The sequence below is a fragment of the Asterias amurensis genome, chromosome 9, assembly GCF_032118995.1.
Source record: "Asterias amurensis chromosome 9, ASM3211899v1".
Lineage (NCBI taxonomy): Eukaryota > Metazoa > Echinodermata > Asteroidea > Forcipulatida > Asteriidae > Asterias > Asterias amurensis.
The window spans coordinates 20,163,898-20,180,140 of NC_092656.1; the positions used below are offsets into that span (position 1 = coordinate 20,163,898).

Genomic DNA, 16,243 nt, shown 5'->3' on the forward strand with positions numbered 1-16,243 from the left:
CCCAGCATGAAATGCTGGCTCATAAGGCCACATAAAAAAAATTTCTTTAAAATGTTGATCGTCCTTTTTTTTTTGCGGATGGGGGAGGGAGGGATTATTATTTTTTTTTTTAAATAGTTTTGTGGACATGCCAAATATGAAATCAAGAATAAAGAAACCATCACAATCACTATAAAACAGAGGGTTTGTGTGTTTTTTATGTTTTCAATAGTTTTGTCAAACAAATTTAACTCCTAGATGACATTTTCTGTAAACTATTTCAAACAACTAAGCACAGTGTAGCCAAAGTAAATATTTAAAGTCACCTGGAAGCGGTATTTTTCCAAAATAAAGCTTTTGTCACTAATATATGTGTTTTGATGAGTGGAATGTGAATAAACAGTTAACTAAGGTTTTAAAAAATCGGTTCTTATGTTATTTACAAATTTAGGAGTAGACCCCGACCCAAGAGGGCGCTGTTCGTGACGTCAATCGAGGCAGACTTTGCCTGTAATGCGTAGAGTAAACACAATTGCAAAGTACATGTACGGACGAAGTCGTGAGTTTGTAAGTTTCAAAAAAAGAACAAATTGTTTTTTTTCCGACAATGCCGACCAGTTGTATTGCTGCTGAATGCAGAAAAACACTTTTTGAAATGTACCAACTCACGACTTGGACGTACATGTACTTTGCACGTGTGTTTACTATACGCATTGCAGGCAAAGTCTGCCTCGATTGACGTCACAAAAGGGGTAGGCGGAGTCAGCCCCCAAACAACTTTATATATATTTTAAACATATAAATCGTGACAAACAATTACTAAAAAAATTGTTTTATTGTTCTTAAGCATATACTCTTATGTTTGAAAGGAAAAAAATTCTATTTCCAGGTGACTTTAAAGAATTGTTCTTTGCCAACATGAATAAAAACCTTCTTTAAACATCTTTTCAAACCTGTACATTTTGAAAAAAAATATCAGCTGAAAAGGTTGTTTTTTTATGATTAAAAAAAAAAAAAAAAATGGGGTCGGGGGGTTTTGAACGGTTGGGCGGGGACGATCAACAATTTTTTTATTTATGTGGCCTAACCCTAAAATTGGTTCTTTAAAAATGCTAGAATCTAGCAAAACTTAATCAGGCCTCCTTGCGCAAGGGACCAGATCGGGGGCACTTGGTGGGGTACAAACCTCCACCGGCTCCCATGAGAGTGTGCCTCCAGAACACCTTCTGGAATGGCTTCACCAATCCAGGTAGAATGTTCTCACAAAACTTTCTCACATTTGAGACGCTCCCTTCCTTAAACTTTCGCAGCTGAACATGTTAGGATCATACTGAGTGCCTTCAAGACTATTAGTCTAAAATCCGTTTGGTCTTTGATGCAGGGATGCCAGTGGCTCTTTCCTTCAGAGCCTGAAATTTTTTTTTGAAGGAAAAGGGGTCACCGCCCCCCCCCCCCCCCTCCCTCAGACCCCAAAAAATATAAAAAACAAAACAGCACTTTTTTAATAAAACATAAAGAAAAAGAACATTCTGACGGAGCGCCGGAAATATGGAGCGCTGGAAAAGTTTTTTTTTTTTTTTTTTTTTCCTTTTTCCGGCCAGATGAAACACAGAGTGCCGGAAAAAATCGGGGAAAATTTGAAAAAGCCGGAATTCCGGCAATAGCCGGAAAACTGACATCCCTGTTGATGGTAGTTTACACAAACCCCATAATCAAAATCAGTTAAATCTGCCATGCCATTTTGAAAAACTTTGCTTTCCTTTATAGGAACACACATTCTTAAAGAAGACACGATGCAAAAAGTAGGGGGGGGGTAATCTAGTTGCATGCAATGAATTGCAAGGCGTGCAAACAGGGTCAAAAGTCTTTATCTACAAGCAACAAAATAAAAGATGCTCATTCTCATATACTAAACAAATGCATATCGCTACACCAAGGCGTTGAGGCTATCTTTGTTCAAGCACTACTGCCTCAATCACTTTGTATATTAAGTGGCGTTGAGGCTATCTTTGTTCCAGCACTACTGCCTCAAATCACTTTGTATATTAAGTGGCGTTGAGGCTATCTTTGTTCCAGCACTACTGCCTCAATCACTTTGTATATTAAGTGGTAGTGAGGCTATCTTTGTTCCAGCACTACTGCCTCAATCACTTCGTATATTAAGTGGCGTTGAGGCTATCTTTGTTCCAGCACTACTGCCTCAATCACTTTGTATATTAAGTGGCAGTGAGGCTATCTTTGTTCCAGCACTACTGCCTCAAATCGCTTTGTATATTAAGTGCTCCAGTGTGACCGAGGCATCTCTAAATGCAAGTAGGCATCTAATTGCTGCTGGTTTTATTATAAAAATTAAAAAAGGAATGATGACGAGATATGAACTTTGGAAGGATATAAAATCACATTGCAAAGGTATTTGTGTGTGTGGAGGTGTAGTGTAACAATAACGAGCAATGGAAACACATATCAAAAATTGAAATCACACTATAAAATTCACTTCGTAAAAAAAAAATTGTATGTAAGATTTTTTGTTTTAAACACAACCTCCACCTACTTTACTGACCTCTTGCACCATTTTGTGAGTCAATTCCCCCCTCCCCCGCAAAAAAAAAAAGGTGGAGAGAAAACCAAACTTACGTAATTTCTTCCTCCAACGCCGTCTTAAACAGCTTCAACATCAGGAATTCCTCTCGCTGATTGGCGGCGTAGTTATACAACGTCAAGATGACGGACTCCATAAACTTAGTGGTGCGACTCTGAGGCATGGCGAAGATAAGCTTGGCCAGGTAGTGTGGGTCGGTCTGAAGGAGGTAGAATAGATGCTGGTACGCTTCCAGCATCTCACGTTTCTCCTTACTCATGGCCTTCAGGCCGGAGGTGCGGCTCGACTCTGTGTTGTGTCGGAGCTTCTTACCGTGAGACACCACATCCTAGTGATTAACGCAGTAATGAAATTAAAATCACAATTTCAAATGGCAAACCAAGTATTGATATTTGGTCTTTGGTGAAAAGTAGTAATTTTTTTTTTTTTAGTTCAAGGGGTGACCTACATGTACACATGGTGTAGACTCTAATAGACTCAAGGTAGGAAGAATCATGATTTCTGAAACAGACGGTTACACCTCCAACCAACTGTTTCACAAACAGTTACACCCTCAAAAATAACCCAAAAAACATGGGCTCAAAATGGTCATGGAGAAACTGGCAAGATATTCTTCCTACCTAAGTCTGTATAGGGTTTGAGGCTTTGCATGGCGAGGTACCAATAGATCAATTTGGTTTGCAGTAACACCATGTGTGTATCCAATAGACTGTGCAAGTCTCGCGCGCACCGGAGCGAGAAAACACGACAACTGAAGAACTTAATTTTTTTATTAATCAAATCTTTGCTTAATTTTTTTCTTAATGCCGAATCTGAACAAAAATACCCATTAAAGCTTGTTAAATTAGTTTTAGCTTTTTAAACTAATACACAATTATCGGTTAAAGTCTATATATAGACAAGAGTAAAACTCTGGGACAAGGATGTTTAGTTGAAATGTTTTGAAACCCCTTTTGTAAATCTACGCCCGAATGTGAAACTACTGAAAGCTGGTTTATACGCGGACGCACGATGGTCGCAAGGGCGTTAGATAAACGCGTGACACATTTTAAAGAGGAAGCCGACGCCTAAGCGACCAATGAAAAGGCTTTCCACCCCGCGCGGCCAAAACAAGCGTCTGCGTAAGTTTCGTGATCGGAGATGGGCACAAATTCTTAATTTTTTACAAGTAACCTGACCTGAGGTCAAGTTTAAATATCGGTTTTTCTTCGTTATTATGTTGACTTTATTTTTACTTTTATATATGTTGTTAATTAGTATTACATTTTTAACAACATATGTCATTTTTATGGTCATAAACTATATTAAACTAAAGTAATGGACGAAACAAAATCTCCCCAACGTAAAACTCCATAAGGTTGGGACCACAATGGTCCCGGAAGTTCAAATCTGCGCGAGACTTGCACAGTCTATTGCTGTGTAGATTATGTTCTTTTGAGAACTTGATTTCTTATTTTTTTGTTGGCCCTCGTCAGTTTGCCTACCTGCAGCGTGATTCTGTTCTTGACCAGCAGGCCAATTTTGATGTCCATGACGTTCAGGTCGCTCTCCAATTGCTGGTTGGATCGGATCTTCTTCACCACCTTCTCACGAAGCTCTTGGAGTTCTGTCAACAAATTCACATCACAATTACAATATTATAAAAAGGTTTCACTTTTCATGTTTTTTTTTCAGACTAAAAATTGTTCTACTTAAACTAAAAATGTTCTACTTACCAAGTTCTTCATTCAAGTCTCTTTCATTCCTTTCCAGGAGGTGAACAAACTTTGCCACTACACTGACAGGAGGATGGTCCGACTTAACTGTAGAAGGAACAAGAAAAATATGGATCAGTGCATAAGCTTTTAGGAAAATAAACACCCCAAACTAGTTGAGCGTCCACGCCTGCTTGGGGTTTTTTTTCGGCCTCAAAAACGAAAAGAGGATACATTTTAAAGATCTCAGACAACAACATTTTTGGGAGAAAAATAGCCCAGCTGGTTGTCCAAGTGTGTCGACTGGCCATTAAAAAAAAACAACTCCACTTTTCCTCTTTTTTTTTTTGCCTTATAGTCAATTTTTAATAACATAAAAAAAAATCACTGTGTTTCCTTTTCAAATTCCATGTACTAAATGTCAATTATCTCTACAGCATGCTCAGATGAAAGAAAGAAACTTACTGAGTGTGAAATAATCATTCCTGGCTTTGTTGGATCTCCAGAATGTTTGCATCTTCACCACAGAGTCAACCTACAACAAAGAAATCAGGACAAAGAAACCAATTTAAAGGTTTTAGAGGGGGATTTGAACCTGCGACCTCTAGGGTTTATGTGCTGGTGCTCTGCCGACTGAGCTGATGAGACCTATGATGGCAGCATTCCGATCCAAAGTACCAAGACAACATTGTGGGTGTTTAAATTCAGTCAAAAATTGTAACAATACTGATTTATACCAATTTCATGCAATAACAGATCAAGTGAGTAAAACAGTTTTGGGTTGCACAAAGACAAAAAATACTGGAGCAGGCGACCTCTGAATTAACGTGCGCCTGCTTCCTCCTCTTTAGCCTTTTGTTAGTGGTCTGCCTATTTCATCAATAACTTTGTTCAGGGTGCCAGTCAGAAGCCATTCATCCTGTAACTGCTGTAGAGCCAGGGATAACACCCAAGTTTATCCAATTAGTTTGCCCTGTGGTTTATCACTTGATATGCGAGTTAAACTTACATTTTTCTTGAAGAAGTTGAGTCTTCCTTGGAATTTCTTCTGGTCGGCGTGCATCCGCGCGTAGGATTGCAACTACAAAATTTGAAAAAAAGAGATTGTTAAACTGCATTTATGGAAACTTAAACCATCATTTTCAAAAATCATCTAATCTTCTGGATGGAGGGAAACATGCACCAGGCAAGGAGTGCCAAAGAGATGCAGTTCAGAGAATTAAGGTAACAGTGTAGTAAAACCCTCATCTTGACCGATCCTTTACAACAAAGAATGGTGCTCCTTACTTTGACTGCGGTTTCTTCTTGACCGTTGAGGAAGTCCAATCTTTCCTTGTAAGCATGCCTCTGTCGGAAGCCCTTGAGCCAGCTCTGATGAAGATAAAAAAACAAAACAAGAAAGATCAATCAAGGGACATTCCGCCATAAGAAATACTAGCTTCACACTAACTACACAGTTCCAATATTGCATATCATTCTCTAGGAGCCGGCCGTCGATTTCACAAAGAGTTAGGACTCGTCTTATCTCGAGTTACTAGGACGAGTGACTCGTCCTAACTTAGAATTAATCTTAAGGTCTGCATACTACAGCGCAGGGTTGGGACTCATCCTCGATCCTAAGATTAGTCTTAAGTTAGGAAGAGTTTTGTGAAATCGACGGCTGGTTGGTAGAGCAGAATGCACTACCTTACCAACTTTTTACGAAGCAGTAATGGTTAAGTGCCTTGCTCAAGGGCACAAGTGTCATGACCAGGATTCGAACCCACACTCTGCAGCTGACTCCAGAGATTGGGCTAGACGAACTAGATCACTCAACCACAAGACGCCACATTATAAACATTCATACTACTATTCATTCCTTGGTTGTCTGCGCCTTGAACACCCAGCAGGGTGGATATGTGCGCATTACAAGTCTTATTATTATTATTATTATTATTATTATTATTGTCCAGAAGACGTACCTGTATACGGATGATGGCAGGCAGTTGCCTCCTGATGAAGTCTAATCTCTCTTTGTAGGCCTTCCTAGCGATGGTTCCTCTCACATGAGACTGAAGAGTCACTATCTTACCCTCGTTGGACTTAAACAGAAGAGCGCGGTCATACTCGGCTGTTACCCCAGTCACCACTCTCTGATTGTCACACAAAAAAATTCAAAGTAAAATGATACTCAATAATATAAAAATAACGCTCATATCCGTCACTCAGTGACACTCAAGGCACTTCAACATTCAGTATTTTCCTGTAAGGTATGAGGAGCTACGTTTTTGAAGTATGTAATGGTTTACCGGGTGCTGTGGCGCAATGTGCATCCAATTAAACAAGGATGACAGTGGCGAAGCCCTTCTCTTTTCGATAAGTGCATAACACAACAAATGTGACCAATGGCTTTACTTCCCATCCGAAGGACGAAGCAATAATGGTTAAAGACACAAGTTTCACGACTGGGACTCCCAACTTCTGCTGAACAGAAACTCTGCACTTGCACAATTTGTGGAGAATGGTGATTGTATTCTGCGGTAAGCAGAGCCATGAACTTGGGCCAAGTACTGAGATCTACTGAGTAATAACGCAAAACCTAAGCGTCTACCTAAAAGATCTTACCTGAATTTCTTCTTTAGAGAGCTGCAGATTGGAATCACAAAAGTCTTCTGGCTCCATCCAATTGAACTCCATGGTTAAGAAGTTGAAGTAGAAGTTACTTCCATCCCTAAGCTTATGGCACACCCAGCTACCAGGGGAACCACCTAAAATGAGGAGACCGGTCACAGAGCTAAATTCATGATGTACTGATGACTGTCAGCTAGTCACAAATAATCTCACTCAGGGATTGTAAAACAATTACCAGAAATACCCCCCTCGCCCAATCCTAAGTCGTAAAGCTCAAAATCTCAAAGAGAAACGATTGATCTTAAGAAGTGTATCAATCTTAGTTGCTAGGCAAGGGTAAACAAAAAGAGAGTTGGACTAGACAAAAAGTTTGAAAAGGCCAGCAGCTATTCCCCGAAAGTGATGGCTTTCACAGATTGACTCACTCTTTGTTTTGTTCTCTTTGGCCTCTGTGAGTTTCTCCAGATACATCTCCTCACAGTCAGGGACGACAGAGTTCAGAGCCAAGTCAGGTTGACGCAGCGCCTCAAGGAGTGGGGCTGACTTCTTGTCTTCTATCATCATGTTCACATTGGCGACAGTCACAGCCACTGGATAGCATAGAGCAAAATATTAATAATATAATAATTTATACTTCTATAGCCCTTTATCACATCCCTAAGGGCTCCCTATTTTTTCATAATAATAAAAATAATAATAGTGGCTTCTTTTATAGCGCACATTGTTCGTCACTCAGTGACACTCCTGGCGCTGTAACATACAGAATTTCCTGCAAGATTTGCGACTACGTTTTGAATGTGAGACCTAATTCTGATAGCACCAGGTAATGATTTACAAGGTTTAGTAGATACGTGCGCTATATAAGACTTTGATATTGTTATTATTATTATGGTCCACACTCTGCTGATCAGAAACATCAGAGCTTGAGTTTAGGGATTTGAACTTACGTTTGTTTGCATTGGTGTTCTTGTTGTTGGATTTATCAATCCCATCCTGGATCTCATCTAGCCACAACACTGCCGCCTCATCCTCAGTCAACTAAAAAAAATTCAGAACAAGGAATGGTTCAAATAAAGCACCAGCACAGCACGTTAAATCAGAGGTCGTTCATTCAAATCCTCTAGTCAATATTTCTTTGTTTAAAGCAAAAACATTTCATGTCTACCCAGTACATTTCATGTCTACCCAGTACAAGGAAAGGTAAAAATAAAGCACAGGCACAGCACGTTAAACCGGAGGTCGTTCATTCAAATCCTCTAGTAATTATTTCTTTGTTCAAACCAAAAACATTTCCTGTCTACCCAGTACATTTCCCTTGTGGTTTGTTATTTGATAAAAGAACAAAAATAAAACAAACTAGTAACCAAGAACTCACCTCTGCCTTGTGGTCTTTCTCTCCTCGTAGTGTGATCAGATAGAGGATATAAAGATCTGGTTCTACTTCTCTTAGCTTAGCGGCCGGAGTCTGCAGAGCCTGGAGGGTCTCATTAGGATCTCCCGTATCAAGAGCTTCGTTGATCTTAGCAACAGCCATGATCCCTGAACAAGGTAAACAAATCAAAATGCTTTTAATTTATTTAAATTATTTTAATAAATGTTATTTTTGATAGGTGTCAGCTACCGCGCAATCTCTTTGGTATAGTTGGTATGACACTGCCCTAGAATTGCAAAGGTCGTGGGTCAAGAGGAAGCTTTTTTGACTTACTTTCATGTTCTTCAAGCAGCTCTGCATTAACCATCTCAACGCATCCCTGTACATGCTCTTGTAGTAGATAGTCAGCACCACTCTGTAAGGAAAGACAAAAATATTAATGCGCCGCTGACAGGTTGTGCTTCAACGCTTATTTTCCTTAACAGTTAAACAGAACTAGTGACTTCTGTTTAACCGTTTCCACCAATTTCAATCCAAATTGGTAATCTGAACTTTGGTGCAGGTTACACACGATTGCTGGTGTCAATTTAAGTTTAGAATTGTACTGCGTTTAAAAGCAATGCTTACCACAGAAATTGTCCGCTTCAACACTGCACCCAATAAACTGCAGAATTCTGTGGCCCTGGTTAGCGCAGAACTTTGCAGTAAGCAGCAAAATCAAATCGGATCCACTAGGGATGTCGGTAAACTCAAAATGTTAGAACACCAACCGATATACACACCTGTATGTTGCAGACACTCTGTACTGTACACTTAAGGGAAAATCATTAATTCTCAGGTCGACAGTTTGGTAGCCTTAAAACACAAAATCACTCACCGATGCATTTTTTCTCTTTCTGGATGCCAGTTTATCCTGGTACCTCTGCCAGACGGTTTCGTCTTCCTCTATGTCAGTCAGGCAGGCCTCGGGGAGCAACATGAGGTGCACAGTAGCAGTAGGGTCTCCTGCATCCACGGCATGATTGATGCCTGCTACTGTCTTTAGTACTGTGACAGGGAAAAGCGGCAGATAGAGTGTCAAAGTCTTGTGTCAATATAACGGGGAATTGAACCCTCTGGGGTTTTTTATACTTTATTTTACATTTTTTATATCTATATTTAAATATTTTAAAATAATTTTTATATACATATTTAAAAAAATGAACCCTAATTCAAAGTTTGTGTAATGCAACTTTGACTCAAACAAGGCTAAAAAGCCACTCTTGGTAAGATGAAAATAACTTGAGGGAGTTGAAGGTAGGAATTGCTGTTCCTCTAAAAATAGTCTAGATTGTAGGATGGAGGGAAACATGCACCAGGCAAAGAGTTCCAAAGAGATGCAGTACTTGGAATAAATCATACCTTGGAGAGCTTCAGAGAGCTGGTCATGTGTAAGATCCTGCAAAAAAATAAAAAAATAAAGTAAATAATAAAAAATTTAATAAATTAAAAAAAAAACTTGTAGAAAAATTCAAATCTAAATAAAGACAAGCAGCAAAGTTAAGCAGCAAAGTAAAACATTGGAGTGAACTCATTCTCTCAACGATAAGTGTACTGAATTCTTTTAGGTGCATTACACAACACACTCAAACCAACAGTTTTACGTCTCATATAGTATTGACATGTGAGAGAGGTTTTTGTGTCTCACCGCTTCATTGGTCGTCTTGAGTCTGCCTAGTTCCTCCTGATAGAGATCTGCCCACTGCGGCTCCAAGGTGGGTAGCTTGGCCTCGGGTCTGTTCAGCAGAGACACTGTCTCGTTAGCATTTCCTGAATCAATCGCCCCGTTGATATCACGCACAGCTTTCAACACTGTGAAGATAACAAATAAAAAGGGAAACCCCCCAATTACTAGAGGTAAAACACTTTCAAAGCATTTTTAAACAGCTTTCAACACTGTGAGGATAACAAATGAAAAGGGAACCCCTAACATTTAAAGGTAAAACACAACAGCAGTTTGTATGAACAAATACATTAAAACCAATAGATCTTATGTTTTATTAATATCCCACCACATGACATCATAATTGGAAATAACAAAATAATTTTGACTTACTTTGCTTGCGTTCATCTGCTTCAGAGTTGGCCATGTTTACACCGACTTGCAGCTCATCCTTGTCCAAGAACGCATCATCAGACCCCTCATTCTAAGAAAAAATGAAGAAAACAAAGAGACTTAATTATGTGTGCATCTTCAGTTACACACTTTCCAATATTTCGTTTAGCGTCAATCAAGTGAGGTTTTCTGGAATGTGTAATAAATCTCCTTATGAGCAGTCTTGGTTTTGAGAAAATTGGTGGGTTAACGACTAAATGTTTTGATCAGTGTGCTCTGATCAATTTCAGGAGAATGCTGGACTCTGTTGCTGTATGCTGCCTATGTACTGCCTAAGAAATTGCTTGGGGCTGAGCGGTCTAGCCCACCAGATTCGAACCCACAACCTTGTGATTGCACGTCATGCAGTCAAACCACTGGACCACAGTTAGCTTGGTAAGATTCAAACCCACAACCTTGTGATTGCACGTCTTGCAGTCAAACCACTGGACCACAGTTAGCTTGGTAAGATTTGAACCCACAACCTTGTGATTGCACGTCTTGCAGTCAAACCACTGGACCACAGTTAGCTTGGTAAGATTCGAACCCACAAGCTTGTGATTGCACGTCCTGCAGTCAAACCACTGGACCACAGTTAGCTTGGTAAGATTCGAACACACAATCTTGTTATTGCAAGTCCTGCGGTCAAACCACTGGACCATAGGTAGTTTTCTCTTGCTAGGTAGGATTTGAACCCAAAACCTTGTTTCTCTTACCTGTATCTTCTGTCTCCTCGCCTGGTTGAGGGCATTCAGATACCATCGGCCATTCTCTGCTTTCACATTCTTGATTCCGATGGCCGGACTCTCCAGGGCTCGCACCAAGGCGTTCACATCGCCAGCGTCCAACACAGAGTTGATCACAGTTATCTGATTCTGAACTGCAACAACAACGATACAACAAAACAACGTTTACAAATACGAGTATCTCGCCATGACTTTCACCTAGGCCCAATTTCACCAACTTATACTTCCAAGAATAAGTCAACCAAAAAAACCTTGTCCAATGTACAATCTCTGACTGATATCCTGCTTTTTTTGCTTAGCTGAAAGCATCATTTTCTTAAGCAGCTCAATGAAATTGAGCCCTGGGCGTAATTTCAAAAAACCTGCGAGCCTAAAAACTTGCTAAGCACAGAAAAGTGTTGCTTAACAAAAACGGCCAAAATTACAATAACTTTACAATGTTGTGACTGGCGCCCACTCAGTTTTTAATTTGCCAAAACACAATTTACTACAAAACCAACAGAAGGAAACGTACCATTAGCAGCGCTGATGTTCCCCTGTATTTCAGCTTGTGTGAGAAGCATGTCATAAATCTCTCTCTCAGTCATATCGTCTCCTTCTCTCATACTCTGTAAATACAACAAGAATAATTCAATGGTTCGTCTTGATATACATGCAGCGAATAACAAATGCAGGGGTGAGAGTCATTACTAACGAAAAAGTCTGAAACTTGGATACAAATTCAAAGGTAAGTTGAAATGATGGCATTTCTACCGCTTGGTAACCCCTGCTGGGGTTAAAGGTTCCATGGAGTGTTTGGAAACAGTATCCAAAGCACTAGAGAAGTAGACCAATGAGCAGGATTTTTTTTATTTGTGGAACAAAATATTGCCTGATTTTCTTCACCAGGCCTACATAAAAAGTCTGAATTCAGCCAAAAGTCTGAACAATCTCACCCCTGCAAATGACAATTTTATCAACTTTAGAGACCTTGTAATTCGACATCTGATGACGTCATTATGACGTCATGAAAATTGAGAAGTCTTCATATTGAGGTTCAATTGTCTGATGAGCTTTAGGGTTAAATTCAGTTCTAATCTCGAGTTCCAGAGAAGAAAAAGAAAAAGAAAAAGAAAAGGAACAAACAGAAACCAAACAAAGTTCCTGCACACATTGCACAGTAGCTTCCAGGGCTCAAATGTGGGAGAAAAATTCACGAGACTGCTGGGCTTTCAGCTCAAAAATTATTTGGTGAGAAAGACTTATTTATTTAAAGCAGTTTTAAAAACCTCAAAAGCAAGGCATTTTAGGTTCAAACTGAAAAAAAAAAAAGTGGGCACTGAAAATTAATTAGACCTGAAAGATTCTGATGGCCTACACACCTTATTTAGAGCACTCTGTTGTTTACTCTGCTTAGCATTGTACAGCGTCTCTTGATACAGGTCTTGGTTGTCGTTGATGAGAGTGACCAGCATGGCGTTAGGGTTGTGTAGCGCTTTCAATGTGTCCTCAGACACCTGTTTCTCAATGGCGTCATTGATAGCGATGACTGCAGCATGCACTATGTTTGGACGAATCAATTATAATGAATTCATTGTGAAGTTTGTAAAAAAAAAATCAAAATCCTAAACCGCCCAAATTGCCCGTTACTCCTCAAACTCCCCTAAAACATCCTGCCTGTTACTCCTCAAACAGCCCCAAACCACCCTGCTTATAACTCATTAAACCGCCCTTAAAAGCCCTGAAAACTACTCCACAAATTGCCCAAGAAGTCAAGTTGCATCTTGAATTTTACACACACGTGACTGAAGCGCATCAAACAGCTGTGTAATAAAACACAGCTGGAGTAGGAAATGAGAGTCACAGCTTAACGGTCTAGTGGCCTGTCAATTTGGGAGGCTATTTAATGGAGTCTCACTCAAGTTAATAATAATAATAATAAAAACAAATAAAAAAAGTTACTATGGAGCTTGCTTGTTATGTTAAATATGTTTTGTTTTGACGGGGGGGGGGGGGGGGGGGGGGGGGGGGGGGGGGGGGGGGGCAGGACAGAAGCCTCCCCACTAAGACACCTTGCCCCCACCCCCCCCCCCCAAAAAAAAAAAAATACAAAAATAAAATAATTGTCTATAGGGCACAAATGAATGGTTCAATATATTAAACAGCCCACCCAAAAATCAAAATGTATAATAAACAATATGTAAACAAAATAATCATATTAAAAAACTGTTTGTATTCGCCACTGCTTGTCCCCTAAAAGCCAAATGAAAATGTCTGGTTACACCAATGTCAGCCAAGGGGCACCCCCTTTACCAAATTCCACACATTACCAAGAGAAGATCTCAAAAATTAAATTTGTACTGACCTGCTGCATCATCAACAGAAAGCTGTTGCCAAGACACGATGTACATGCGAAGAAGAGGAGGAAAAAGAAGAAGAAAAATAAAGGAAGAGGAACAATTTTTTTTAAAGTGCTATTTAATTCTTGAATATTCTTCTGAATGTTCCAAATCTAATACAAAACAGAAACAACAAAAGGAAGTAAAAAAACAGGGCTCTCTCAAACCGAATTAAAATTTTTGTTTATTATTTTGCTCTTTGCCATTGATGTTGTTTTTTTTAGCCATTCACTTCTCTTTTTGTCTCTGAAAGGAAAGTACATTTATGCTACATTTGCATGTAGGATAAAGAATATGATTTGGTTTTCCCCTTACATCAACAAATGCTTAACTGTATTACGTATACTCAGTTCACGTAGTTCCCAAGTCCTGTGAAAAAAGAAATCCAGAGGCAAATTTGCTCGAGTGGGATTCAAACCCCCACAAACTTTGCCAGTCTAGAGCCGAGATTCTTACCACAAGACCACCAAGATTTCCTGGTAGCTAGAGGCAGTTCTAAAAAACCCAATACAGGATTCGAACTACCTCTAGCTACCAGGCAATCTCTGTGGTCTAGTGGTGAGACTCCTGCTTTAGAAGACAAAGGCTGTGGGTTCGAATCCCACACAAGTACAATGGCTGTCGATTTTGTCTACATTATTCTGGAAAGTACAGAGTAAACAGTGTTGTACACACTTCATCAGTTTATCAGTTAAACCAAATGTTGAATTTATCTAAAGACCTCTTTAGAAACAACAAATTAATTTGGGAGATTTTGAAACATTACCTCATTGGCTAAGATGCCTCCGATCTTGCCAAATGCAGGCATGTTGATTCCGTATTTATCCAATTCCTGTTGCATAGCACTGATTTCTTCCTCTGTGGAGGTAAAAACACAAGAGTAACTTGCAGAAAGAAAAATATTGAAAACGAAGGCCACCAAAATCTCATTTTGATTCATCTGTTTGTTACAGGGCCCAATTTCATAAAGCCTGTTAGCACAAAAATTTGTTTAGCATGAAACTTCTTCCTTGATAAAAACAGGATTACCGACCAAATTTCCAGGTGATTTTCAGGATTTAGCAAACACATTTTAGCAAACAACATTTGAATACCAATATCAAGCAATATGCAACAAATAAAAATATGGTTGGTTATCCTGTTTTTATCAAGAAGAAATTACATGCTAAGCAAATTTTAGTGCATACGAAGTAACAGCCTTTATGAAATTGGGCCTAGGTCTTTCATTCCTTCATATTATTTTTCAGTCAGGTCTAGGGGGAGGGAGGAAACTTTCTCAAATTGCGATAGAAATTCCTGTTAAAATATGTTTGTACAAGTAACTACTACTAATGATTAAAACTTCTGTGTTTGTTGATACACTAGTGTTGTGAACCCAAAACCAACAATGTCACTGTTAAGATAGCAAACTTTCAGACTGGAACAATTTGGGACTTTCCCATGTTTAAAGGATTTGGGTACTTTTTCAAAATGTCCATAGATTTACATTTAACTTACAGGGTTTGAAGATAATGATAGTGGAAAGCTTCCCTTCAAATATTACTTACTGAGGTGCTGTAGTTTCTGAGAAATGAGTAAAACAATGTCATGAAAATACGTTTGTAAATGATTAAAATAATTTTCGTCGCATGAGACGAAAATTATTTTCACGACATTGTTTTACTAATTTCCCAAAAACTACAGCAACTCAGCACGTAATATTTTCAGGGAAGCTTTCTACTATGATTATCTTCAAACTGTGTAAGTTTAGTGGAAATCTGTGGACATTGTGTTTTTTGCCCTACAAAAGTTACATAGCCCCTTTAAAACCATTTGCTGGCTGTGTAGGTTTTTTTTCTCTAAATGTATGTTGAATAAATGTTAGTGAGAACGTTCTGTTCCCAAGAACAACAAATAAGTCAAAAAACATCAATTATATGTTTTAATTAAACAGAACAATACAGCATATGCCAAAAATATCAATTATATGTTAATTAAACAGAAACAGCAAAGTATGCCAAAAATATCAATTATATGTTAATAAAATTATAGTAATCATCAGTGAGTTTTCTTTTTATCTACATAACTAAATTTAGAAGCTGTTGATCAAATAGGCTAATAACATTAATTTGTTCAACCATTCTATTTCCTCATTGAATTGTTTTCTCTACAATGCTGAGAGTCACAATCTCAAAAAGTTTTTTTTCCGGAGAATTTAATGTCTAAAACACACGTCCCATAACACAGTTCAGAATCCCAAAATATTTCCAGCGATGCATACACAGACTGTGTATCATATCCGCGGTGGGGCTTATCTTTTCGGGAATTGGATTGCATGTTTTGTAACACAAAAGTACAGTACACACACATCTGCTGTGCAACACAGTAACTTGTTTGAACATGTTTTGTCAGTTAACAATAATTTATTTGTGTCCAAAACAACAACAGTATTGCTGATCTCTCATTATTTTTGTGTTTCAAAAATAATTACAAAAATGTCAAAATAAGATAAGAATTATCCATAAATAGTAAACTTGCGGGTATGTGTAAAATCGCTTTTGGGGAAGTGTTGGCTCTGAAAAGTGCCTATGTGTTCTCGACGCTTCGAGCAGTATACTCTTCGAGCGGGAGAAAACCACACCATGCAAAGCTTCAAACACCAAATAAATTGCCCAAAGATAAACACCAAGTCAAAAACTTCATAAGGGCCTCATTTCAACTCAGCGCGCTCAGGCCAAACTCCCCCAAAAAT

At 38.9% G+C, this 16,243-nt stretch overlaps 1 protein-coding gene across 1 annotated transcript in view; it reads right to left on the reverse strand.

Moving 5' to 3' along the window:
- LOC139941462 (ras GTPase-activating-like protein IQGAP1) overlaps positions 1-16,243 on the reverse strand; it is a 62,259-nt gene that overhangs the window by 21,578 nt on the left and 24,438 nt on the right. Inside the window, exons 7-27 of the mRNA XM_071937976.1 lie at positions 14,279-14,370; positions 13,479-13,500; positions 12,496-12,674; positions 11,649-11,742; positions 11,105-11,268; positions 10,350-10,440; positions 9,942-10,105; positions 9,656-9,692; positions 9,132-9,301; positions 8,588-8,669; positions 8,258-8,421; positions 7,830-7,920; positions 7,308-7,472; positions 6,877-7,019; positions 6,234-6,404; positions 5,560-5,643; positions 5,282-5,353; positions 4,738-4,807; positions 4,294-4,380; positions 4,063-4,184; positions 2,614-2,906 (exon numbers count right to left, since the gene is read on the reverse strand). Coding sequence (XP_071794077.1) covers positions 2,614-2,906; positions 4,063-4,184; positions 4,294-4,380; positions 4,738-4,807; positions 5,282-5,353; positions 5,560-5,643; positions 6,234-6,404; positions 6,877-7,019; positions 7,308-7,472; positions 7,830-7,920; positions 8,258-8,421; positions 8,588-8,669; positions 9,132-9,301; positions 9,656-9,692; positions 9,942-10,105; positions 10,350-10,440; positions 11,105-11,268; positions 11,649-11,742; positions 12,496-12,674; positions 13,479-13,500; positions 14,279-14,370 — 2,557 coding nt within the window. The remainder of the gene's footprint in view (positions 1-2,613; positions 2,907-4,062; positions 4,185-4,293; positions 4,381-4,737; positions 4,808-5,281; positions 5,354-5,559; positions 5,644-6,233; positions 6,405-6,876; positions 7,020-7,307; positions 7,473-7,829; positions 7,921-8,257; positions 8,422-8,587; positions 8,670-9,131; positions 9,302-9,655; positions 9,693-9,941; positions 10,106-10,349; positions 10,441-11,104; positions 11,269-11,648; positions 11,743-12,495; positions 12,675-13,478; positions 13,501-14,278; positions 14,371-16,243) is intronic.